This window comes from Chrysochloris asiatica, unplaced genomic scaffold, assembly GCF_000296735.1.
Source record: "Chrysochloris asiatica unplaced genomic scaffold, ChrAsi1.0 scaffold00104, whole genome shotgun sequence".
NCBI lineage: Eukaryota > Metazoa > Chordata > Mammalia > Afrosoricida > Chrysochloridae > Chrysochloris > Chrysochloris asiatica.
This window is the reverse complement of record NW_006408622.1, coordinates 1290871-1316798: the sequence shown is the minus strand read 5'-3', so window position 1 is coordinate 1316798 and position 25928 is coordinate 1290871. Positions and strand designations below refer to the sequence as shown.

At 41.5% G+C, this 25928-nt stretch overlaps 1 protein-coding gene and 1 pseudogene across 1 annotated transcript in view; one reads left to right on the top strand and one right to left on the bottom strand.

The window, feature by feature from the left end:
• The window catches only part of LOC102839109 (centromere protein M-like), a 16990-nt gene extending 10029 nt beyond the window's left edge, over nt 1-6961 (top strand). Inside the window, exon 3 of the mRNA XM_006867381.1 lies at nt 6428-6961. Coding sequence (XP_006867443.1) covers nt 6428-6961 — 534 coding nt within the window. The remainder of the gene's footprint in view (nt 1-6427) is intronic.
• Nucleotides 6962-7017: 56 nt separating this feature from the next.
• On the bottom strand, nt 7018-23977 carry LOC102838736 (annotated as a pseudogene).
• Between the last annotated feature and the right edge of the window lie 1951 nt (nt 23978-25928).

The window sequence follows — 25928 nt, the reverse complement described above, 5'->3', positions numbered from 1 at the left end:
CTTCGACTCATCTTGACCTTACACAGGGTTTCCAAGGCTGTAAATCTTTACGGGAGCAGAAAGCCTCATCTTTCTCCTGCGGAACCACTGGTAATTTCGAACTGCCGACCTTGAGGTTAGTAGCCCGATTCGTAACCACTACGCTACCAGAGCTCCATATATATATATATGAGTCAGTTCCAAATCATAGAAACTCTGTATAGAGTTTCCGAGGCTTTAAATCTTCATAGGAACAGAAAACCTCATCTTTCTCTCACAGAGCAGCTGGCAGGTTCAAACCATTGACCTTGCGGTTCTCAGTCCAGTGCTTATCGTATTGAGCCACCATATATATATGTCATACATATATGGTTCAGTGGTTTTGTTTCTTTGGATAGCGCTGCCTAAGACATAAATTTCCTCTGTTCGAGGAACTTAAAGGGAGTTCTGTTTTTCTGGTTAGATCTGATTTATATACCTCCTTCTCCACATACACTCCCATCTCCTCTCTCTGCAGTGGACATTTGCAACTTTTCTTCTAATGGGAATACAAGGTTGTGTCTCCTGTAAATGAATTTTAAACTTCAGTGAGCAGCTGCTGGGAGAATACTTAGAATGGGAGGATGGCTTCTTGGTACCCCACTCCTGCCTGCAGCCACCCCTTGGGGAAATGCAGCCAGCTCAGTTATTTGTGAAGGGTGTGCCTGGAGAACACACACTGAGACCTTCATTTCCTGCCTGCCTCCACCTGCCTGTCAGCAGGAATGAAGACTTTGTATTATGAGTAGAAACAAAACAAAAAGCAGAAAGTAAGTCAGCAGTAACCCAGTCAGTGTGTAAGAAAATCACAGCAGAATGGTTCAAGGGTTCATCTGTGACCTGCCTTCTCTGTTACATGACGAACTGAGAGTTGACAAAATAATATATTTTTTACAGTTGCGAACACTCTGGGATGTTGATCCAGGTAAAGGCCACATTCCTGCTCAGCTAGCTGGTGAAACAGTACTAGACCATACTTGCCAGCAGCAAGATTTGAAGAATGGAAATGGTGTTTATATGGCTTTTCCTTCTGGAATATCATCACATAGGAATTTACTGGTTCACAAAATGATCTTGAATTATGTCCCTCATCTCTTTCTCCCCTCTTATTTTAATGTCTTATACCCATCAGGGAAATCTGGGTTTTGTTGTGGTAGCAATATCCTAAATTTTAGACGCTTGCAACAATCAAGATTTGTTTATCACCCATGGGCCACATCCACTGAGGGTTGACTAGGGTGCTGCTGTTCAGTGTGTAATAACTTTGGGGCCCTGGCTAATGGAGCACAACTTTCTGGAATATTGCTGGCAACTGTGAAAAGTAAGTGATAAACATTATTTTCAGCACATTTCCAGGTCATAGAGAGCCCCATAGTGATCTCCTACTTCTTGGGACTACTTCTATTTTTCCAACATTATATATCTCTGTTGTTGTTTCTAGATGTTGTCAATTTAAAACCACCTCACACACAACGGGATCAAACTATTGTGAACCATAGGGTTTTCATTGCCTGATTTTTCAGAAGTAGATCACCAGGACTTTCTTGCTAGTCTGTCTTCCTGGACTATCCTCTGAAATCTGTTTAACATCAGAGCTGGCTGGTGTGCACAAGAAGCACTGAGTAGGAATTGAACTTGGCTCTCCTGCAGGGCCAATAAGCATTCTCTTACTGCACCATTTACCCCAGTTACACTCGTATCTCAGACTTCCTTGATGCATCTTCTTTGTTGTCTTATGTATATCTCAAATGTAATGTCAAGAGCAAGATGAAATTTTCAATTTTCTGTACCTCTAGTTACCCTCATCTCAGTAAATGGCACCACTTTCTATGTCATTTCTTAAGTCAGAAATCTAGGCATCACACTTGATCCCTCTTTTTTTAGATGCCACATTCAAATCATCAAGTGTTAACTGAGCCTATCTTCAAAACACGAGGCGTCTTCATGAATCTTGGAAAGATTCCATTATCTTTTAATCCTATTTTCCACAAAAATGTTGAAGCCCCCTGTAGTTTTGGAATCTGCCTCCTTTTTCCTATAGTCACTGTACCATTTTCTTAGCTTGGGTTCCCCCAGAAGTAGACTCTGATATAAGGATTAAGATTATCTTGGAGATCCATGAAACAATAATAGGGGAGGGGAAAAGTCAGACAGGGAACAATAATGGCTAAAAAGAGGTCACTACCAAGGCAGATCTATGACAGTTGACAGGTCTAGTTTAATCCTGTCAGAAATTTCTGGGGAATGATTCAGAACACACCTTGGGGTTATCCCACTGAAGCAGATTGCTATTCCTGGGAGCTATTCATTTTCTGTGCTTCCACGCTGTTCTACAGGCAATCAGAGTAGCTTCATTTGTCTTTGAAGAAAGACTTTGAGCAAGAAGACACAGATCTTGGCATTGAGGTCAGTTGGATCACTTAGGAGATGCTGCCAGAGAGGGAGGGGTATCTGCTCTGGCCCATCCCTTGACCACTTCAGATTCAGTTGTGACCCACATCAAGTTCATCTTTATAAAAATTGCTCTTCAAGATGTGGCCAGTCACAGTGTTTAACTGAATAATAAGTGCAAACAACGAGAAATTCCATGGGAAAGGTTGCAGTTGGTTCTGAGGTTGGGTCTTGGTATTCATCACCTCACTTCTTGATCATCACTTCTAGATCCCCTCACCCCCTGTCAACATAGAGTAAGCACTGGACTGCTAACCACAAGGTTGGTGATATAAACCTACCAGCTGCTCCTTGTAAATGACCTCTATACAGGGTCATTATGAGTTGGAACCAACTTGATGACACTTAACAACCACCACAACTAAAACGGGCTGCTTCCCCAGTCCTGGTGCGGTGCTGTGGGTTAATGCGCCAGACTGCAAAGCCATTTGAACTGCAAGGTCGGTGGATCAAGCTCACCAGCTGCTCCTTGGAAACCCTATACAGGGTCGCTATGGGTCGGAATCGACTCAACGGCACTTAACAACAACAACCTGGGTGTAGTAACCTGGACCTTCATGGATGAGGAATCTGAACATCCATACTTTTATCAAACCATGTTTCTTAAATTACCCTTTTGCAGTTTTCAACAAACAAGGAATCACCAAGAATTGCCCAAGTAAATCTTTTAACTTCCAGACAATTTCTTCCTGTCTTTCATTATACACCAGCAACTATATCACTCATGATGCTGTTGGTGGTGGTGATTATGTGCCATGGAGTCAGTTCTGTGATGCATTAGCCCACAGTGCCATACCACTACTCCATTCAGTGATGTGTTGGTGAAACTGACTTGTAATGGGGGTATGGAGATATAGGGCAGATAGCAAAAAGCTCTGATTTGTAGAGTTTTAAAACTTAGGATGTAAATACTTTCATTATGGCCAATTTCAAGGTACAAAATGTTTAGCAATTGTCTTGCAAGGTTCCTGAATATTTAACAACATTTTAAAACACCAGCTCTCCTGAGACAGTATGACCTGCTTCAACACACTGATTGGAACCCTTGGTCATCTCCTATTGTTGCACCTTTTTAAAATAAATTTGATCATTTATTGGGAGGCAATATTATGTGGGACTCTCCTGACAATAAATCAGACACCGTGAGACACTACGGAAGCAGAAGGCACATTTTTAACAGCATCGGCTGAACACCATATGCTTAGTTAGATTTGTGGCAGCCATCCAGGAGCCCTGCCCAGAACTCCCTTCAGGAAATAAATTGCCACAGGAGAACAGCTGACAATAGATTACAGCTGTGGGTGCCTCAGAATTTGCCTCTGGTTTTTAACTGAGGCCACACATCCTTGGGAACTGATACAAAGGCCAATATGGAACTCCTTTCTCTACAGGCAATCCCTTCTCTGGAGCCCACCTTAGGTGGAGCTATAAGTAATGGTTATTGTATTTATTTCTTATGTCTGCTATAACTAGTACCAAACTCAGAGGCTTAAAACAACATCCATCTCTTCTCTTAGAAGTTTGGCTGTCAGAAGTCCAAAATTTAGCTGGGCCAGTCTTCTTTCAGAGTTCTATAGAGATAAATTTGTTTCCTTGATTTTTTCAGTTTCTAGAGCTAATTCGTTCCGTTCCTTGCTCTTGATCTCTTCTTCCATGCTTAAAGCCAATAGAAAAGCATCTTGTTTCTGTTGTCATATTACTTTCTTCTGTAATCACTCCCATTGCTTCCCTATTAAACAGGTATTTGTGGCCCACCAGGATTACCCAAGAAAATGTTCCCATTCAAAGATTGTTGTTGTTAGGTGCTATCGAGTCTGCCTGTCTAATCCTGTACCATCCTCACAATCTTGCTGTTTGAGATCAGTGTCGTAGCCACTGTGAGAATCCAGCTCATTAAAGATCTCCCTCCTTTTTGCTGACCTTCTACTTTACCAATCATGATGTCCTTCTCCAGGGATTACTCCTTCCTGATAAAATTATACATGAAATGAAGTCTTACTATTGATGCTTCCAAGGACCATACTGGTTTACAGCTTCAAAGACACATTTGGGAGGTGATGGTCCCAGAATTCTGAACCACGTATAAAGGAATATTTAGAAAGTTTGAAGGCTTTCAGACAGTGAAACAGACCTATAACAAAGGAAGATATTGACCAGGTAATAAAAAAGCTCCCAACCAAAAAAAAGTCCAGGTCCAGATGGCTTCACTGTTGAGTTTCACCAAACATTCACTGAAGAGCAGTCACCAGTTTTACTCAAATTATTCCAGAATATAGAAAAGGATGGAAAACTCCCAAATACATTCTATAAAGCAAGCATAGCCCTCATACCAAAACCAGGGAAGGATATCACTAAGAAAGAAAATTATAGACCAATCCCTCATGAACATAGATGCAAAAATTCTCAATAAAATCCTAGCCAACAGAATTCAACAACACAGCAAAAAAATAATACGTCATGATCAAGTGGGATTCACACCAAGGATGTAAGGATGATTCAATATTAGAAAAACAATCAATAATCCACCATATAAATAAAAGGAAAGGAACCACATAATCATATCAATTGATGCAGAAAAGGCATTTGACAAAATCCAACAAGCATTCCTGATAAAAACACTCAACAAAAATAGGAATTGAAGGGAATTTCTACAACATAATTAAGAGCATATATACAAAACAAACATCCAACATCACTCTCAATGGAGAGAAACTGAAAGCCTTCCCCTTGTGAACAGGTACAAGACAAGGATGCCCTTTATTACCATTCCTAGTCAATAATTGTGCTGGAAGTCTTAGCCAGAGCTATAAGGCAAGATATGAAAATTAAAGGCATCCAAAATGGCAAAGAGGAAATAAAATTCTCTAATTGCAGATGATATGATCCTATACATAGAAAAATCCAAAGATTCAGCAAAAACCTTCTGGAATTCATAGGAAGATTCAACAAAGTGGCAAGGTACAAGATCAACATACAAAAATGAGTTGGATTCCTCTATATTAATAATGACAATGCTGAAAAGGAAATTAGGAAAGCAAAATCACTTACAAAAGCCACTCAAAGGATGGAATATTTGGGAATAAATGCAACCAGAGAAATAAAGGCCCAATACAAAGAAAACTACAAAACACTACTACAAGAAACCAAAAGAGACTTACAAAAATGGAAGAATATACCATGTTCCTGGATAGGCACACTTAACATTGTGAAAAAATCAATACTACCCAGAGCAATTTATATATCTAACATAATCCCAATCTAGATTCTAATGACATTCATTAGAGAGATGGAAAATAATTACAAATTTTGTATGGAAAGGAGAGACCCGGGATAAGCAAAGCACTGTTTAAGAATAAGAACAAAGTTGGAGGCCTCTCATTCCTTAATTTGAAATTTACTACATGGCTACAGGGGTCAAAACAGTCTGTTATGATGAAAGACACATCAATCAATGGGACAGAATTGAGAATACAGAAATTAACTCATCCACATACAGCCAACTGATCTTTGACAAAGGGCCTAAGTACATTGTGTGGGGAAGACACAGTCTCTTCAACAGATGGTGCTAGCAGAATTGGAAATCTATATGCAAAAGATTGAAACAAGATCTTTATCTCATGCCATATACAAAAACGCAGCATGGATTAAAGACCTAAATGTGAATCCCAGAATTATAAAGGTCATTAATGAAAAAAATAGGAACAAATTTAAGGGCTCTAATCCAGTGCACACACAGACTACCAAACATTGTGAAAATTGCACAAACAAACGAAGACAAAATAGATGATTGGGAAATACTAAAAATTAAAAACTTATGTGCATCAAAAGACCTCACCATAAGAATAAAAAGGAGCGCCCTCGGCCCCGCCCTAGGGCAAGGCCTCTGAACCGAACCCTTTGAAAGCCGTGCGCGCTCCTCCAGAGCCGAGCCGCAGTTCCATCTGCGGCTAGGTTGTAGGTGTTTAGGCCGCTGGACAAGCTGCCTCAGCTGAACACGCCCACCATCTTGCTGGTGAGCACTGAGGAAGCTCTTCTGCAGCAACTGGTGGACAAAATGCTCCGGGAGGATTGCGCCTCCCAACTGCTGGTCCACTTGGCAAAGTCCCTCCCTCTGCCCTCCAACGTGACTCGGCCCCGAATTGACCTGATTGTGTTCGCGGTGAGTCTCCACAGCAAGCACAGCCTACAGAACGTCCAGGAGTCCCTACGCCAGGTAGACACCAGCTTCTTCCTGGGGAGGGTGTGCTTCCTGGCCATAGGCGCTGGACAGGAGAATCACTGCAGTGTCCACCACCAGACCATCCTGAAGCTGGCCCGCACCTACCAAAGCCCCCTGCTCTTCACAGACCTGAAGACGGAAGGCTTTCTAGTGGCCATGGCGCAGCCCCTGGTAAGGATGCTTCAGATCTGTGCTGGCCACACGCCTGGCGTCTCGACCCTGAGCCTGCTGCCCTTGCAGAGCTCCGAGAGCCCCTTCCTGAAGGACCTGTGAGGCCCACCACTCAGAGCCCAGGTGGCAAGAAGCTCTTTGCAGTTGTGGAGCCCGAGTCAGGACTGGGTGTGCCTGGGCTGGCCAATTTGCTGGGTTTCCTGATGCCCTGCCTGGGGGACTCCTCTGAGGAACCCAGAGGGCAGCTCCAGCTCCCCCGCATCCCCTTCCTCCAGCAGAGCTGTCTGGATCCTCCTGACACAGGCGCTTCCCTGAAGAGGGCATTCAGCTAAAACAGTGTGACAATCCCTGCTGTGGGCCACAACGAAACTGACTCAGACCGACTCAGAGGGGGCAGGGTGGGGGAGCTCCATGGACCCCTTCTGACTGCGTAGTCTGGCCCTGGTGTATCTGTAGCACCTAGTGTTGCCTCTCACTGCCTCAGTTTCCCCATGTGTAAAATGGACAGTGTTCTGTGAACCTGGTCAAGTTGTGAATATTGGATGAAATGATCAGATGATGTGCCTAAGACTTTACCCCCTCTGTTTGTTTGTATATCTGCGCTGTTTTGTAATTAGCAATAAACGTTTTTAATGCCCTCCCCCAAAAGAATTAAAAGGAGCCTGCAGAATGGGCAAACATCTTTTGAAATGACACACTGAGTGGGGAAGACATAGTCTCTTCAACAGATGATGCTGGCAGAACTGAAAATCGATATGCAAAAGATCGAAACATGACCTTTACCTCACACCATATACAAAGACCAAATGTGAAACCCAGAATTATAAAGGTCATCAACGAAAAAATAGTGACAAGGTACGCCTGACCCAAGCCATGGTATTTTCAATAACCTCATATGGATGCGAAAGCTGGACAGTGAATAAGGAAGATCGTAGAAGAATTGATGATTTTGAGTTGTGGTGTTGGAGGAGAATACTGAAAGTGCCATGGACTGCCATAGGAACCAATAGATCTGTTTTGGAAAAAGTGCAACCAGAGTGCTTGTTGAAGGCCAAGATGGCTAGGCTTCGTCTCTCATACTTTGGACACATTGTCCGGAGAGAACAGTCGCTGGAGAAGGATGTCATGCTGGGTAAGGTGGAGGGTCAGAGAAAAAGAGGAAGACCCCCAACGAGATGGATCAGCCAGGTGACATCATTGATGGTGTCAAGTGTGGTGGCAGTAGTGAGGTTGGCCCAGGATCGAACATTGTTTTATTCTGCTGTGCATGGGGTTGCTATGAGTCAGTTCCGATTCAATGGCACCTGACAACAACAACAATCCAGGGTGCAAAGACTACAAAACATTGTGAAAATGACACAAACAAAAGAAGACAAAATAGAAGATTGGGACATTCTAAAAATTAGAAATGTATGTGCATCAAAGGATTTCACCAAAAGAGTAAAAAGGAAGCCCACAGAATGGGAAAAAACAATTTTTTGCAATGACATATCAGCTAAGGGACTAATTTCTAAAATCTATAGGAAACTATAAGAAAAAGAAAAAATACTACCTCTACAAGAAAAAGAAAAATAACCCAATTTAAAAATGGACACAGGACATGAACAGACACTACCAAAGAAGAGATTTGGGCAGCCAACAAACATAGGAAGAAATGTTTATGATCATCAGCCATTGTTGTTGTTAAGTGCTGTCGAGTCAATTCTGACCCATAGCGACACTGTATAGGGTTTCCAAGGAGCAGCTGGTGAGTTTGAACTGCCAACCTTGCGGTTCAAATGGCTTTGCAGTCTGGCACAGCACCACACTAGGACTCCAAAACAAAAATGCCAGTATGACTGGCTACTGAGTAGTGAGTAATTGTTATCATGACTAATTGTGACTACCACAATTGTAAAGGTAGAAGTTTTGTAACAAAAATGGGGGATAGTTAATATTACAATCCAGAACCAGAGGATCCTAGGCCCATCATGGGAGAAGAGAACAAGCGGAATGTGAGACCTTACTAAGAATAAGCAAGTTCTTCATCAGGAAGCCATCAAGACAAGCAATCAAATTACTTCAGGACAAAGCTCCCTCTAAGACTGTAACTCAAAGGGAACACATGAGCATGCATGTAAGCTTGCTGACGACCACATTGGTCTACTGGTGAGTGGAAAAGGGCCAAGGCAGCAATGAAGAAATGGGCTGAGTTCAACTACGTTCTATAGACTTCTGTTGACCTGGAGATGAGAGCGAGAAGAGGAAGAGTTGGTTGGTCCAAAAAGTGGTGAGACCTGGGAACACCTGGGCCCATGGACAAGGATGTAGCCACAAAGGGCTAGAGTTGAGAGTGAAGCATCCAGCTGATATAAGGTGAGGGGAGATGCACAAGAATTCCCAGACTTGCAGATAGTACCGATTTGACCTAGCCTTGATGCCTTGATGATCAGAATTTGACTAGAGGAAGAATAAAAACAACAACAACAACAAAAATTTTTGATAAAGGAAATGATGTAAATTGCTACAATTTGATGAACTTGACCTATACTCATGGAGGTAGTATCTCTAAATACCAACAGAGAGGGAAGGAGTCTTCACATCAAGTATCAATGTTATCCCCTCTGTACACAGGGTAGATAGTAGGGATGGGCAACTTAGACATTGGCTACCTAAAATGAGGAGGCGATCAAGGCATGAAGTGACTGGCTTACAAAGTTTCAAGAAGGAGTTTAGTTTAAGAGCGTGTGAGGGACAAGCTTTCATCTTGTCTATGGGGCTGGTTAAAAAGATGTGGATAAGATTCTTATGATTCAATAGCGAGTAATTGTTATCATGACTAATTGCGACTATCACAATTGTAAATGTAGAAGTTTTGTAACAAAAATGGGGGATAGTTAATATTACAGTCCAGAAACAGAGGACCCAAGGACCATCAAGGGAGAAGAGCACAAGCAGAATGTGGGAACTTATCCAGAGAAGCAGCGGCACCAGAGATGGAGGCAAAGATGGGGATGGAGAGAGGGAGCAGCTGAGGACTCTAGATTCATGGAAAGAGAGGGACTGAGAGCTGGCAGCCAGGGGGCAGACTTTCAGAATGCGCTCTTTGGTGGTATAAATTATTGTATGTCTGAGTGTTTTTTTGTTTTGTTTTTTTTTTTAAAAAGAGCTAAAATGAATAGAGAGAAATACTGTTAACTGATGGTACATGGAGGGGATTATAATCATTGTAATGAAACAAGGTGTATGTTGAATGTAAAATTGATCTGCTCTGTAAACTTTTACTCAATTCACAATAAAAATATCAAAAAAAAAAAAAGAGACAGAGAGAGAGATTTGTTCACTACTCTGGCAATCTGCAATATTCTTTGCCAACACCATAATTCTAAGGCGCATACTCTTCTTCATTCTTCCTTATTCACTGTCTAGTTTTTTGTGTACAATGGAAAATACTGTGGTATAGATCACATGCACCCTAGTTCTCAAAGTGGTATCTTTGCTTTTTAACATTTTAAAGATGTCTTTTGTAGAAGATTTTCTCAATGCAATATGCTGTTTGAATTCTTGACTGCTGCTTTCATAAGGTAAATTAAATCCTTTACAACTTCAATCTTTTCTCCATTAGCCATTGTGTTATTTATTGGCCCAATTGTGAGGAATTCAGGTTTCTTTTCATCTTTTCATCGAGGTGTAATCCATCCTGAAGACTATGTAGTCTTTGATCATCATCAGTATGTGCTTCAAGTGTCTTTGCTTTCAATAAACAAGGTTGTTTCATCTGCATATCACAGATTGTTAGTGAGCCTTCCTCCAATCCTGATGCCACATTCTTCTTCATGCAGTCCAGTTTTCTATTTATTTGTTCAGTACAGGTTGAATAAATATGGTGAAAGGATACAATCCTGACACACACCTCCCCTGATTTTAAACCATGCAGTTTTCCCTTGTTTTGTTCGAATGACTGCCTGTTGGTCTATGTACAAGTTTCACATGAACACATTAAGTGTTCTGGAATTTCCATTCTTTGCAATACTATTCATAGTTTGTTATGATTCAAACAGTTGAATGCATTTGCACAGTCAATAAAACACAAGTAAGCATCTTATGGTATTTTTTTTTTTTCAGCCAAGATTCATCTGATGTTAGCAATGATGTATCTTATCTCATGACCTCGTCTGAATCTGGCTTGAATTCCTTGCAGCTGCTTGTTGATGAATCACTGTGACTGTTTTTGCATCTAAGGATACTTCACATAATTGGCGGTGGTGGTTATGTGCTATGGAGTTGGTTTCGACTCATAGTGATCCTGTATAGGGTTTCTGAGGCTGTAAATCTTTAAGGGTACAGAAAGCCTCATCTTTCCCCCATGAGACAACTGGTTTTGAAATGCTGACCTTGAGGTTAGCAGTCCAACTCATAACCACTAGGTTAACATCTGCAAAATTTCTGTTCCATGTAAAATAACATTCATAGATTCCAGAGATTAGGGCCTGGACCACCACCACCATATTTGGGTATCATTAATCAACTTACCACAATTTTCTTCTCTCATCAGCCATGATTGTGAATTGAAAATCAGAAATTTAATGGGAACCAGTGAATTGAAGTAAATAAATTTAAAATTGGTGTTCTTTTTCAGACCCAGATATTCTTTTGTTGATGTTGAATTGCTCACAAATGTCAGGTGCCTGCACTGTGAGTTGAGGCCCACCAATGCTGTCCAGTCTTTGGTGTAGGCTGTGTGTGGCCGTCAGTCATGAAGCACACAGCTGTGCTCATGGTCTTATACACAGTTAAATGGGGCTGTTCATATGTGTCATCTGTACTGACAAAAATTGTGTGGAATCTTCATTTTGCTTGGGATCATTGAGATTCAAATGTCCAGTAAGAAATCTTCCATAGTGTTGAAGATTTCCCTGCATTTCTGCCCTCACTGGAGAATCCCTACCAGCCAACTCAGGTTCAATGTGCCTTGGGAAGAGAGATGTGATGAGGTATTTGTATAAAATTCTAATGTCAATTTGCTCTAAGCCACTCCAGATGAGCTGATTGACATAGAGAAAGACACTGCATTTTACCATATTCAAGTTTTCTTCCACTCTATTAAAAAAGGACTGGATTTTTAATTAGTCATCTTATCTTATGGGAAGAAGCTGATTCCACCAAAAATACCCTGTAGGTCACATGACTGCAAATGTAGCGTTTGCAGATACAGGTGGGAGAATTTCTCTAATCTTTCCTTTAGGAGCTTCACCCCTCCATTTTCCATGACTTTCAGAAAGAGTCATTGAAGAGCTTGTACATGCTGTCGCATTGATGTAGCATGGAACTATAAGGCTTGTCTAGCAACTCTACTTGGTATTCAGTGATTGCTTTCCTGTCTTTACTGTGCTTATCGATGATAAGATTCGAAACAATCATGAACATCTGGAATTTCTCTTCTGCTTCATTGAAGAACTGTTTATTTTTCTATGTTTGCAAAGATTTTTCAGGCTTTGAAGGACTAAAGATCCTTGTAATTGTAAGACAGCATCACATAATCCAACATCTCTAATTTTTTCATTCTTTTCTACTTCATTTGGATGATAAAACAAAATTTTATTTTCCTCCTTGCCCTCACGCAGGCTTGAAGCATGGGTTGTAGATGAAGAAGCTGAGCAGTGCTGGTAGGAATTGCTTCTCTTCTCCAGGCTGTGGCCATGGCCACAGCTGCTGCCATCCCAGCCTGGCCCCTGCCTCAGGCCTCTCTCTGCCTGCCTGGAGACAGCTACTGCAAGGAGCCTGTACTTCCGCCTCTTGACCATTTCTTTTTGGTACAGTGATTCTGTATTCCTTCTGTCTTCTATTGATGCTTTCTACATTATTCAACACTTTGCCCATGAAATGCTTCGATATTGCAAGTTGTGGCTTGATTTTTTTCATCAGTTCTTTCAGCTTGAGAAACACTGAACACTTTCTTCCCTATTGGTTTTCTAATGCTAGGTCTTTGCACATTTCATTATAATAATTGTTTCATATATATGCCCTTAAGTAAGCTGAGGAAATTCTCTTCTGCTCCTGTTTTGTTGAGGAATGAGTGCTGGTTTTTGTCAAATGCCTTTTCAGCATCCACTGGCATGATCATATGTTTTTTCCTTTTGTTTTATTTGTGTTGATTGATTTTCTAATATTGAATCATCACTGCAACATTGTATGAATCCCACTTGGTCATGAAGTGTTATTTTTTCGGTATGTTTTTTAATTCTATTTGTTAGGATTTTGGTGAGAATTTTTGCATCTATGTTCATGAGGGATATTGGTCTACAATATTCTTTTTTGTTGTTGTTAAAGGCTGTTGAGTTAGTTCCAACTCATAGTGACCTCATACAGGGTTTCTAAGGAGCAGCTGATGTGTTTGAACTGATGCTTTTGTTGTTCAAACCAACTTGCAGTCAAGTGTTTATCCTACAGCACCACACCAGGACTCCAATTTTCTTTTTTTCAGCCAAGTCTTTTTTTCAGCCAAGTCTTTTGGCATCAGAGTTATTATACTTGCTTCATAAAATAAATTTAGGAGTTCCCCATCTTGTACTACATTCTGGAATTTGAGAAGAATTGGTGTCAATTACTCTCTGAACGTTTGGTAGAATTCACCTGTAAGTTCATTGGGGCCAAGACTTTTTTCATTTGAGAGTTTTTTAATGATTTGTTCAATTTATTCTCCTGTTCAAGTTTTCTTCCTCAGTATGTGTTAGTCTAGATTGTGTGTTTCTAGAACTTTGTCCATTTCTTCTAGATTTTCAAATTTGTTGGAGTACAATTTTTCATAGTATTATGTTATTATATATTTTTTATTTCCATGGGTCCTGTTGCATTACTCATTTAGTTTTGTATTCATGTTATTGGTATTTTCTACTTCTTTTCTTTTGTTAGATTTGTCAGTGGTTTGTAGATTTTATTAATCCTTTCAAAGAACCAATTTCATGTTTTGTTGATTCTTTTTAGTATTTTTTATGTTCTGTATTTCATTTCTTTCTCATCTAACCTTTATTTCATTTCTTCTGGTTGCAGTAGGCTTCCTTTACTGCTATTTTTCTAATTGTTGGAGATGTTGTGTTAAGGTGTTAAGTTTGGTTCTTTGTTATTTTGAGATGTGTGAGATTATTGACATAAATTTCCCTGTGAGTACTGCTTTTGCTTTATCTAAAAGGTTTTGTTATGTTGTGTTTTCATTCTCATTTAACTCAAAAATTTTTAATTTCATCATTTATTTGTTCTCTTATCTAGTAACTATTAAACATAGTGTTATTCAGTTTCCATGTATTTGATTCCCCCCCTTAATCTTCCTATTATTCATTTCTAGTTTTATAGCATTGTGATCTGTAAAGATGCTCTGTAGTATTTTACTGTTTTAAAATTTATTGAGGTTTGCTTTGTGGATTAACATATGGTGTATTCTTGAGAATGTTCATGTGCACTGGAAAATAATGCATATTGATTGTTGGGTTGAGTGCTCTGTATATGTCTATGAGGTCAAGTTTGTTGATTTTGTTGTTTAGTTCTTCTGTGTCTTTATTGAGTTTCTTTCTAGGTGTTCTGTCTTTCATAAAAAATAGAGCATTCAGTTCTGGTGACCAGGAGGATGGATTGCAGAATGCACCCTTTGGTTGTTTAAATTATTATTTAAATCTTGAGTATTTTTGTGTACATCCTTTCCTGCCCCCCCCCAAAAAAAAACCCCAGAGAGAATAGAAACAAATACTATTGAATGATGATGCACAGAGGAGATTGTAATCATTGCAATGAAACAGTGGTGTAAACCAATGTTCTCCCATGTAAACGATCACTCAATTCACAATATATATATTTTTAAAGTAGTGCATTAAAATCACCTACTATTATTGTAGAGGTATCTATTTCTTTCTTCAGTTCTATTAGACTTTGATTCATGTATTTTGAGGGTCTTTCATTGGGTTCATAGATACTTATCATGGCTATGCCCTCTCATTCAATTCACACTTTAATTATGAGATAATGTTCGTCTTTGTCTCTTATGCTGATTTTTGCCTAAGTCTACTTTATCAATGATTAAAACCGACATTGAAAATAGAAAATAACAAAGGAGAAAAAAAGAAATAAAAACGGTAACCATACAAAAAAAGAATGCTATACCTTAAAAAGAGAAAAAAGGAACAAGAAAATGGAGCAATCAAAGAGCAAGAATAAAAAGAAGAAATGAAAGAAACACTTAAAAACAGGAAGATAGATGCTAGAAAGACAAAGAGAGTAGAGAGTGTTAGAGAAATATCAAAAGAAAAGGAAGAAGAAGAGGGGAAATGAGAAACAGAAAAAAGTAGGAAAAACCAAAACAGATACGATAAAATTTAAGGGCTAGAGAAAGAAGAATAAGAGAGAACAAGCAAACAAAAATAATGACACAGTGGAAGTGGAAAAAAAAAAAACAGTGCAGCTGTTGGATCCAGAGACAAGAATATTCTGGGGTGCTCCTGCCAGGTGAGTTCTGGAAGGATGTGACAATGGAGTTAATGCATGGAGGTCCTTGATGGAGCTGGTTTCAGTGTCTCTTAGGATCACAGGGCAGCTGGGGCAGGGTGACTGGTTAAATACTGGCCTAGTGTCTCTGCAGGTTCTGTAGGTCTGGAGCTGAGCTCCCCTGAATCAGACACCAAAGCAGAATAGCTACCCCTGCCCCATGCTGGAATGATTCCCAGCCACATGGCTCTGAACTCCTGGAGAACAGGGTCTGCACTGAGGGTGGTTGAGGGTGGGAGCTTGCCACCCCTCTGGTCACCAGGGGAGGGTAGGGGAAAAAGAAGGCATCTTACCTTCTTGTCATCTCTGTGAATCTGCTCTGAAAGTCCACCTTCTGTCGCCAAAGCTACTCACAAAATTTTAAGATGGTCAAGCTGCATCTGGCCAGCTGTTCACCAGTCTCCCTTTCTTACCATCCCTGCTCAGTTTTTCCTCCCAGCAAGCACACAATTCACTTATCTACCCTTTCCCCTGAAGTTCAGGGTTCCAGGATTTTTATCTGTGTCTCTTTCATCGGTCTATCATATTTTTGTTGTAGAGGGTCCCTGTAACATGTCTGGCAAGTCCACCATCTTGCCAGAAGCTCTCAATAAATGCTTTCCAAAGGAATGAAAAAAAAAAAAACCTGCTAAAATAACTCATCTCTACTTCCGAAGAAACATTTGTTGAGAATATGGTTGAAAATGAGAAGCAAGTTTATATTCCTTTTTACCTCCTGCTGTTGCTGTGTGCCATTGAGTCAATTCCAACTCATAGCAATCCTCTATAGGGTTTCTGAGGCTTTCTTTACAGGAGCAGAAAGTCTTACCTTTCTCCCATGGATAGAACACTGTATGGATTTGAACTAATGGTGGATTTGAACTGCTGACCTTTAGGTCTGAAGTCCTACTCATGATCCACTACGCAACTTGTTGTTGTTGTTAAGTGCCATTGAGTCAATTCTGACCCATTGTGGCCCTGTATAGTTTCCAAGGAGCAGCTGGTGAGCTTGAACCACTGACTTTGCAGTTCAAACAACTTTGCAGTCTGACGCATTAACCCACAGCACCACACCAGGACTCCAGGACTTATATTACGTCCTACTAGGTATTTATCAATATATATTAAGGCTTTAAAAAGCTTATGGGGGAAAAAATCCATTATCTTTAAAAATCCACTTTTCCACAAATTTTTGAAGACTTTTTGTATACTTTTAAATAGATGAAAACAAAACAATAAAAGTTGTCATTGAGTCAGTTCCAACTAATGGCAACTCCATGTGTAATTGAGTAGGATTTTCAGTGGATGATTTCTTTAAAGTAGATCACCAAACCTTAATTCTGTGTGTCGAGTTAAACTTTCAACCTTTCAGATAGGAGCAAGGTGGATTAACCAGTTGCACCTACCCAGGACATCCTTAGGTAGATGTTGTTGTTAAGTGTTGTTGAGGCAGTTCTGACTCATAGCATTTCCAAGGAGTGGCTGGTGGGTTTGAAACACTGTCCTTGTGATTCAAACTGACCTTGTGGTCCAGTGCATTATCCTGCAGCGCCATACCAGGACTCCCTTTTGGTAGATGTTGTTGTTGTCGTTAAATGCCTTTGAGTCTGTTTGAACTGTTTCCAAGGAACAGCTGGTGATCCTGCTGACCTTGCAGTTCAAACCGATTTTGCAGTCCACTCTATTAACCCATAGCGCCACACCAGGGCTCCCTTAAATTATGTCTGGTTCTGATGAGTTCCATTTCCTGGAGGCTTTATTTTCTTTAAGAAAACCAAGTGGCACTTCAAGTTGGTAAATGCTCATACACTGCTTGCAATATTTGTTCATATCTATGGGGAAAAGAGGTGGAGAGGTTGGACTGTAATGTCTGTGAGGGGGCTCAAGCCACTCTGACACACAGCAAGCCTCCCACCACATCATAGAGCACAATCTCAAGTGTAATAAGGAGGGCATTGACCTTGTGAATTGACCCATTTTTGCCCTGTGGAACTGTTCCTGAAGAGGCACAAGGGGCCAAATGAATCATTTCAGCTGAATGAATTCAATATAATATTTTGATAGCAACATGAATAGAATACTTTATAATAGTTGATTTACAATGCTTCTTAATATCTCTGGACATTTCCAGAAAGTTCTCATTTGTTCCTGACAATCAACACTGCTATATGCAGAGAAATGATTGGTGATCCCATTATACAGTAAGGAAACCGAGCCTTACAGAAGTTGTGTACAATAGAAGTGAAACAAGGCTTAAGATTGCCTGACTCCCAGAATTACCCAGAGGTGAACTGGACCCTGCAGTGGACACAGATATGATGAGGATATGACAATGCCTCCAAGCAGCTCACCAGCTCAGAGGAAGACATTGCTAAGTAGATCCTGAGAAAGAGAATTAGTAAACTGGTTTATGGAAGGGGTTGGCATTGTATTTAGTGCTGACTTACTAGGATTGGGGCAGCACCTCCAGAATCCCAAGGTCTTATTTATGAGACACTGCTGGCCCTCAGCAGGTAGGATTGCTGGGCAGATTTAAATATAAAATACCCAGTTAAACATGCATTTCATATAAATAACAAAGACTGTTTTAATATAAGTGTTCCCCAAATAGAAAACCCTGGGTGATGCCAACACTAGAAGCACTCATCTCCTAAGGTGGCAAGTTTGAATCTACCCAGAGGCATCTCAGAAGAAAGGCCTAGTGAGCAGTTTCCAGAAGGACAGAACCATTGAAACACCTGTGGGGAGTTCTACTCTGAAGCACACCATGTCTCCATAACTTGGAATGGACTTGATGACAACTGGGATGTTTTACTTTATGCTCCAAATCATGTGCTGTAGGATAAGCACTGGAATGGTAACTACAAGGTCAGCAGTTCAAATCTACCAGCCAACTCATAGAGATCCCATCTATAGGGTTTCTGAGGAGCAGTCCAGTGCTTCCTCAACTGCTCCATTCCTTGTTTACTTGAGAGTCGAAATTAGCTAGGTGTCCTGTACTTTATCTGGTAAGTCTTTGCTCATAGGTTAGCACCCTTGAAGAATCATTTTCCCAACTGCTCACTACACCTATCTAGTACCCTATATTCTAGATCTTTCTTGTCAGGCACAGGCAGAACACTCCCACCGCAACCCAGTATGAGTGAGTAACCACCTGCTAGGTGATTCACACCTTGACAAGGGCCCTCAAGAAACAAATGGCTTGGTTCCAATGAGTGAAACCCATTGTGCGATTTCAGTCAAAGTTATCTTGAACCACATGGGTTCTGTGGAGCCCTAATTCACATCAGAGGAATAATTGTGGCCCTACTGGCTTCTGGCCCATAGATTCTTCTTTGACTAGGTAGGAAGTTTTAGGTAGCGATGGGGGCTTGAGGACACTGGACAGACCAACTGTAAACTCTTGATTTCTAGAATCTCAGGGGCCTCATAAAGTAGTAGGTTGGCAATCATAAAACCACATTCTCTGTCTAGACACATGCATATGTGCACTTGAGCACAGGAACACATATTTAGGATACAGCCACTCCCCTCACGGGAAGCCCTTATACACCCTCACATACAAATGACCAGTAGATGGAAGGGTTGGTTTCTTCTTACATGAAGCCCTCTTTCCATTCACAGATTTAATTTAGATTAACATGAAAAAAAAAATTGTTGATGGCTTTTCTGCAGGCTGAGTAAATACATTTTAAACTGTCAGAACTGCTTAATTTCAAGGAGAGATAAGGGTGTGTGTGGCAGTCATCTTGCTGTAGAGTCTTAGGAAACTGGGAAGCTGACTGAGGTACTGGGATGATTCCTGGGATTCTGGAGGTATGGCCCATATTCCTACTGTGTTTAGGAACATGGGGGCTCCTGGGGATGCTGACAGGCTAGACCTGGAGGCAAGGCAGTCATGATAAAGAAGAAAGTGCTCTCTCTGTAAGGGCCAGGGACTCAGCTAAGGCAATAGACAGACTTGGGGTTGCCCAAATGTCAAGTTCCCTTTTCCAGCTATGCCCCTTTCTCTTTTATCTTGACATGTGTATTGGGTCTGTGATCAAAGTAAGTCAGAGGGGAGCAAAGGGGCTGAGTGATTTGGGTCAGTGAGAACTTCAAGCTTACCTGTTCACAGCACTGTACCCTCATATCTGGAGACACTAGTGAATAGTGTGGGACCCCCTCTCTGCAAGAATGCCAAGACACTGAGAAGCTTGCCTCAAGATGGGCAGGCTTTTTGCCTCGTTGCCAATGACTGAGACTTAGTTTTTAACAGCATAAAGTTATTGCTGCCTTCCCCTACACAAAGAGGGGGTCAATAAAGTTAAATAAAGTTTATAGGAAGATAGGTCACCCTCCCTCAAAAGTCTTCAAAACCATTGGCATTCGGATCAGTATAGTTTTGAAATGCAGTTGCATTTCCATTTCAATCCTGTAATCTTTCCCCCTCCCAGATTCAATTTAGATTAGGAAGACTAAAGGCAGGGGATGTTTGTTCTCTGCTCAGCTAATGGTGCCTGCAGGTCATCTGTCACCAGTGCCCTCCTGTGCAGGGTCTCTCAGCTCTTCCAGACTGGAAGGAGTGGAGAAAGGGGAGGATCTTCCTGATGGATAGGGTGGGATGCTTTTGAAACCATCATGCCTTCATACCAGTTTCTTCTTGTTTCATGAGCTGCTAAATGTTCTGCTAAGACCCAAGGACTCAAGTCCTTAAGGAACTCAGTTTCCTCCCAAGAAAGATTTTCCTGGTAGTGCTTCCATATAAATGTTTAGGGGGAATTCGGCCTTTGGGGGAGAGGAGCCATGCTCCAAAAAGGAGTGGGAGGTGTTAGAGGGGCAATCTGAAAGCATTTCTTCCTGCCTCTTGTCAGAGAAACTTTGGGGAAAGCCCCACACTGCTTTTCTGCCCTACCTAGTCTTGTCAATGCTAAATCCTCTAGCCCAGGACTCTTGGAGGTGTCTACAGGTGGTTATACTGGCTTAGGCTATTTTCAACTGGGCTGCTTCCTACCATATCTGTGCATGCCTTGGGTGCCCTGGCTACTCCTCTTGCTCTTTCAGCTGCTAGTAACCTGGTTTGAGTCACCTCTGAGTAACACCCTATCACTACTACAAGAGTTGAGAATGGAATCTCTAATGGAGTCCTGTTCTTGCATTGAGCATATGTGACTTGACCATACGTCAGAGAGTCCACTCTCAGACAGCCTTATGTGTGTCCAGTTCAGTGGAGAGAAGGCTGCAGTCCTGGCAGGGGTACAGATAAGTCCTATTGTTTGATTTGGGGGCCTCATACTCTAAACAGGAGATCATGGAACTAAACTCTACTTTCATAGGGGCAAAATGACAGATATTTTGGAGGTTTACACCCAAATGTTTAACTCCCATGGAACATTCTGCCCCTGCTCCAGTTTTCAGGCTGAAGAATGGATGTATCTCTCTCTCCAGTGTGGCACCAGGGTGATGGGATTGTCTATTTCCTGAGATCCACGACATACCTCACTGCATGCAGTCAAACCATGAGCCTTTCTAGATCTTGAGACAAACAGTACAGTACATTAATGATCATGACTGGTCCAAAGGGACTGAAATTAATAATCTCCCTGATAGGACAAGGCTTTGATTTCCCTCACCCAGCCCCTTCACTTGTTGTATGAGCTTGGGCAGGACCCCATTAATCACCTGTTCTGAAGCTCCTGCCTGCTCAAGAGACACAAGAATGAATATATTGCTCAGAAAACACATGAGGGATTGTTACAACACTGACTCGATGAAGGCATTATTTTCATTGCCAGATTGCTTGATGGCTTCATAATTTTAATAAAAGGACTGGGTTTTATACTCAAGGGAGCAATTAATAAAGGAGTCCACAGAGGCACGGTGATGGCTGGAGGGCTCTCACACAAAGCAGGAAGCATTCTCAATGGGTGTGAGGGTGGCAGCACTCCTTCACTTGAGTCTCCAAGGGCTAGAGTGTTTGCTCATTACTCAGCCTTACATCATTCCTCCCACACCCACATACGTGTCACATCCACTGAGATCATAAGATGAAATGTATGCAGCCTCTATACAGGGAGAGAAATAAAGAAATCAGAAGCTTTTAACCACTTTCATTATTTAGGACTCTCAGAAACTCAACTCTAACAAAGTAAACTGTTGGGGAGGTGGGGAGGTGTGTTGGTTCAAAGACAAGGAGGACAGATGTTCCTTCAGGTGTGACTGGATCCAAGGATTCCATGAAGTGCTCAAAATCCAGCTCTTTCTTTCTTCTCACAGCTCAGCTGTCTCCATGCTAACTGCATTCTCAGATTGCCCCAGCAGCTGCAGCCAGCATTTCCTGAGCATGGTTGTCCTCCATCCATTGCTTTGCTTTACTTTTCTTCTTACCCACTGTGATAGTTAAGGTTTTCTATCAACTTGACTAGGTTAGGATTCCCAGTTGTTTGGCAGTTAAGATGTGGTCATCACCATAGTGAAATCTAATACAAGCATACTTAATTCTTTGATGATTGGCTGCGAGCTGGCATATTAACTCTGTGATGACTAGTTATGAGCAGTCAATCAGTTGAAAGGATGTTTCTTTGGGTATGTGGCCTACTCCCAATAGAATGGACATGCAAGCAAAGCTTGCAGATCTCACATCTGGATCATCCTCCAACGTTTGATTCTTTGAATCTGAGCCAATGGCCTGTTCTATTTTTTGTCTGCCTTCCCTACCACCTGACCAGGACTCGGGAATATTGTGTACTTATCTGTCTGTCTGTCTGTCTTTTGGTAGGTTGGTCGGTCCTACCTGCTGATCCTGGCTTAGCTGACCCAGACTTGGGATTCTCCTACCTCTACAATTGTGAGCTATTTCCTTGATACAAACATATATATATATATATATAGTTGTTGTTGTTGTTATGTGCCGTGGAGTTGGTTCCGATTCATAGCGACCCTGTACAGGGTTTCCGAGGCTGTAAATCTTTACGGGAGCAGAACACCTCATCTTTCTCCTGCGGAACAGCTGGTAGTTTTAAACTGCTGATCTTGAGGTTCACAGCCCGATTCGTAACCACTACGCTACCACAGCTCCATATATATATATGTATGTATATATATACATATATACTTATTTTTTATGTATATGGAGCAGGGGCAGAACGCTCCATGGGAGTTAATCATTTGGGTGTAAACCTCCAAAATATCTGTCACATTGTTGTTAAGTACCTTTTTGAGTCAGTTCTGACTCGTGGAGATCCTGTATAGGGTTCCCAAGGAGCAGTGATGAACTTGAATCCTTGAATCGCTGACCTTGTGGTTCAAACTGACCTTGTAGTTCAGTGCATTAACCCTCAGCACCACACCAGGACATTCTCTCTCTCTCTCTCTCATATATATATATATATATATATATTTCACTGGTTTTGCTTCTCTACAGAACCCAGGCTAAGATAGACCCCATCTTTTCTTCCCTTATTGTGTTCCCCCTGGGGTTTATTGCTGTATATTCAGTGCCTTGCTTGCTGTATACCCAGTTTCTGGTAAAGATAGGGCTCTCAAGCATTTTCTGAATAAATTAATGAACCCTATGAAATAAATATATTATTGTATTCATCCTTTACATAGAGAAGGTGAGATTCAGAGAGGCAAAGTAAATTCCCCTGAGTTACTACTCAGCTTGCAAGTGGCAGAACTGATTTTAACCTAGATTGCTTTGGGCCCCTATTGTGTAAGTAGAATGATGGAGGCCTGGCACACATTGCCCGTGTGTCTGGGGTTAGAAGGTCCTTGACTCCAGAGATGAAGAAAGAGCTTTAGAGAGAGAGATGTGAAGAAGAGCAAGAGAAATAGTTAGCCAAACTGAAGCCTTGTTGGTTCCACATCAAATAACTCCTATAAGACAGGGTAGAATGGTTCCATAGACATTTCAAGACTATAAATCTTTATCGAAGAATGCTATCACATATTTCTCCCACAGAGCAGAGGGTGGATTTGAACCTCTGGTCTTTCAGTCATCAAGCACTTAGACACTGAACCACCAGAGGAGCTGAAGCAAACTCACTGCCATTGAGTTGATTCCAACTCATAGTGACTGTATATAAGATTTCTAAGATTGTAAATCTCTATGGGAGCAAAGAGCCTCATATATCTCCTATGGAGTGATGGGTGGATTTGAATGCTAACCTTGCAATTAGCAGCCCAAGGACCTAGAGAGAGAGAGAGAAAAGGGAGAGATAGAGAGGGAGACCTAGAGAGAGATTGAAAGAAAGAGAGAGCCCTAAAGAGTGACCGTGAAAGATAAGTCATAGAGAGAGTGCTAGAAAGAACTAGAGATCAAGATTTAAACAGAGATAAATCTAAAGAACTTAAGACAGAGATGGGGGAGAAGAGAGATACCATACAACCACCACCCTGGTTGGCTGCTTTGCTTGGATCATCATGGGAGTGGATGGTGGTGTTGTGGTAGCTCTGTGTCCTTACAGCTCCACTGAGAAGCACAAGTTTGGGAAAGCCAGAGAAAGAACCTACTGCAGGGGCATTTAACTATAAGTAAAATCTAATTATTGACAAATTTTATTTTCTATGGGTCTTGTCTGATCATTTACCTTCAGGTATTGATTCACTTAATGTTTGCCTCCGTAAGCAATAGCAGTGGGGCACCATGTTCCTAGCCAGCCTATCCTGAAGGTTAGGGCTGCACACAAAGGGCACTCAGAAATGCTGAACCCACATTCATTTTGATCTGCCCAGCACACTTCACATAGACCAAGACTGAGTCCCATTCTGGCATCCATGGCACTGAGTCTTTAGGCAAATCAGTTAGCCTTGCTGTGCTTCAGATTCTTAATCTACAGGGTTGTTGAGGAACAAATGAGATGACGGAGGGAGCTTTTAGCACAAGTCTTACAAATGAAGCCTCCATATACTTCATGTTTAAATGGAGTAGGTGTGCATTTGTGGCCGGGGGTGTCAGACAGGCCCTCCACTGGTTCATGCTGCTGGGGATATGTGTCCTTTGCTGCAGGAGGTGACACAATACATCCTCCAAGTTCATTAGCTTTCTCTCTTTGCCAAAATATCACCACAGAGGAGGCGATCTCATTATGCAGCCATTAGACACACATAAAAGTGGCTGCTACAAAGCACAGTAGTTAATTATAAAGCAATCACAAACATACCAAAAGGAATATCTGCTTGATTTATTCTAATTGCTTAGACATTCGTACTTTTCCAGATTAGAATGTTGGTCTTAGGAAGGTCCAGGGATGAAAGTATTCAAGTCCAGATCCCAACACTGAACTGAGATGGGGCCACCAGGACTCATGGGCCAACAGCATCAAATGTGCTAGGCACCATTCTCTGGAATGCCTTTCTTATGAGGCTCCTCTGTGGTTCAGGTGTGGAGCTTTGGTCAGGGGTATGTTGGCACTTCCATTTGAGTTGCTGAGCAGGTACCTAGGGTACAAAGTGGGGCATATGAGAAAGAAGGTCGCCCAGATGCAAGACAGCTCGCCTCCAGCTCTGCCAACAGAAAAAATCAGTATACTTTTCCCTACCGGTTCCACCTCCCACTTCCAGACACAATTCCTTAGGTGTCATATTTGCCATGGCACAAACATTATTTAAGATCCCTTAGAGTTTAGAAAGTGTCCAGTAGTGTCCAGAATATACTGGAGGAATCATTTTGTGCTAAATGTTGTTCATACCTCTTGACTCTCTGCCCTTGCCTATACCTTCATCTGCTATATGAAGGGATTGATAGGTCAGATTCCAGAAGCATCAACCTCAAGAGAACTTTTTCCTTAACTGTCCAGTACAGGATGCTGTAATTCAGGGAGGAATGTGGGGGTCTGCTGAACTCTTTTGTCTACCTGTGGCTTAGCTTTAGCTGTACTGTCCTTGGTCAGCTCCCCATACTACTTAGGTCCTTGGTTGGCTTCCACATTGCCTCAGAAGAATACAAGAGGAGGCTAGCTGTGAGACCTGGGCTCTGATAGAGCAACGGCTACTTCTCTCCTGATCAGATGAGTGCTACCGGGCTGGACTAGACAGTTTAGAGGGGCACTACATGGCAGACCAGCACATTGGATCCTGGCTTAGAACCTAAAGTGTGTTCTTTTACAGAAATGATGATTCTCCCATTAAAATAACCACTTTGCCTTTTTTTTTTTTATAAGTTTTTATTATGAACAGAGTGATAGTTTACATGGGAGAACATCAGTTTTACACCGTTTCATTACAATGATTACAATCTCCTCCATAAATCATCATTCAACAGTATTTGTTTTCATTCCCTTTGCTTTTTTTTTTTTTTTTTGTGTGTGTGTGTTGTTGTTGTTGTTGTTTTTCAGGGGGTGGGGGAATGTACATAAAAACACTCAGGAATACCTAAGAATTTAAACAATCAAAGGGCACATTCTGCAAGCCTGCCTTCTGGCTGCCAGCTCCCAGTCACTCTCTTTCCCTGAGTCTAGAGTCCTCAGCTGCTCCCTCTCCCCATGTCTTCATCTCTGACTCCATCTCTAGTGTCCTTGCTTCTCTGGATAGGGTCCCAAACTCCACTGGTGCTCTTCTCCCTTGATGGTTCTAGAGTCCTCTGTTCACTTTGCCTTTT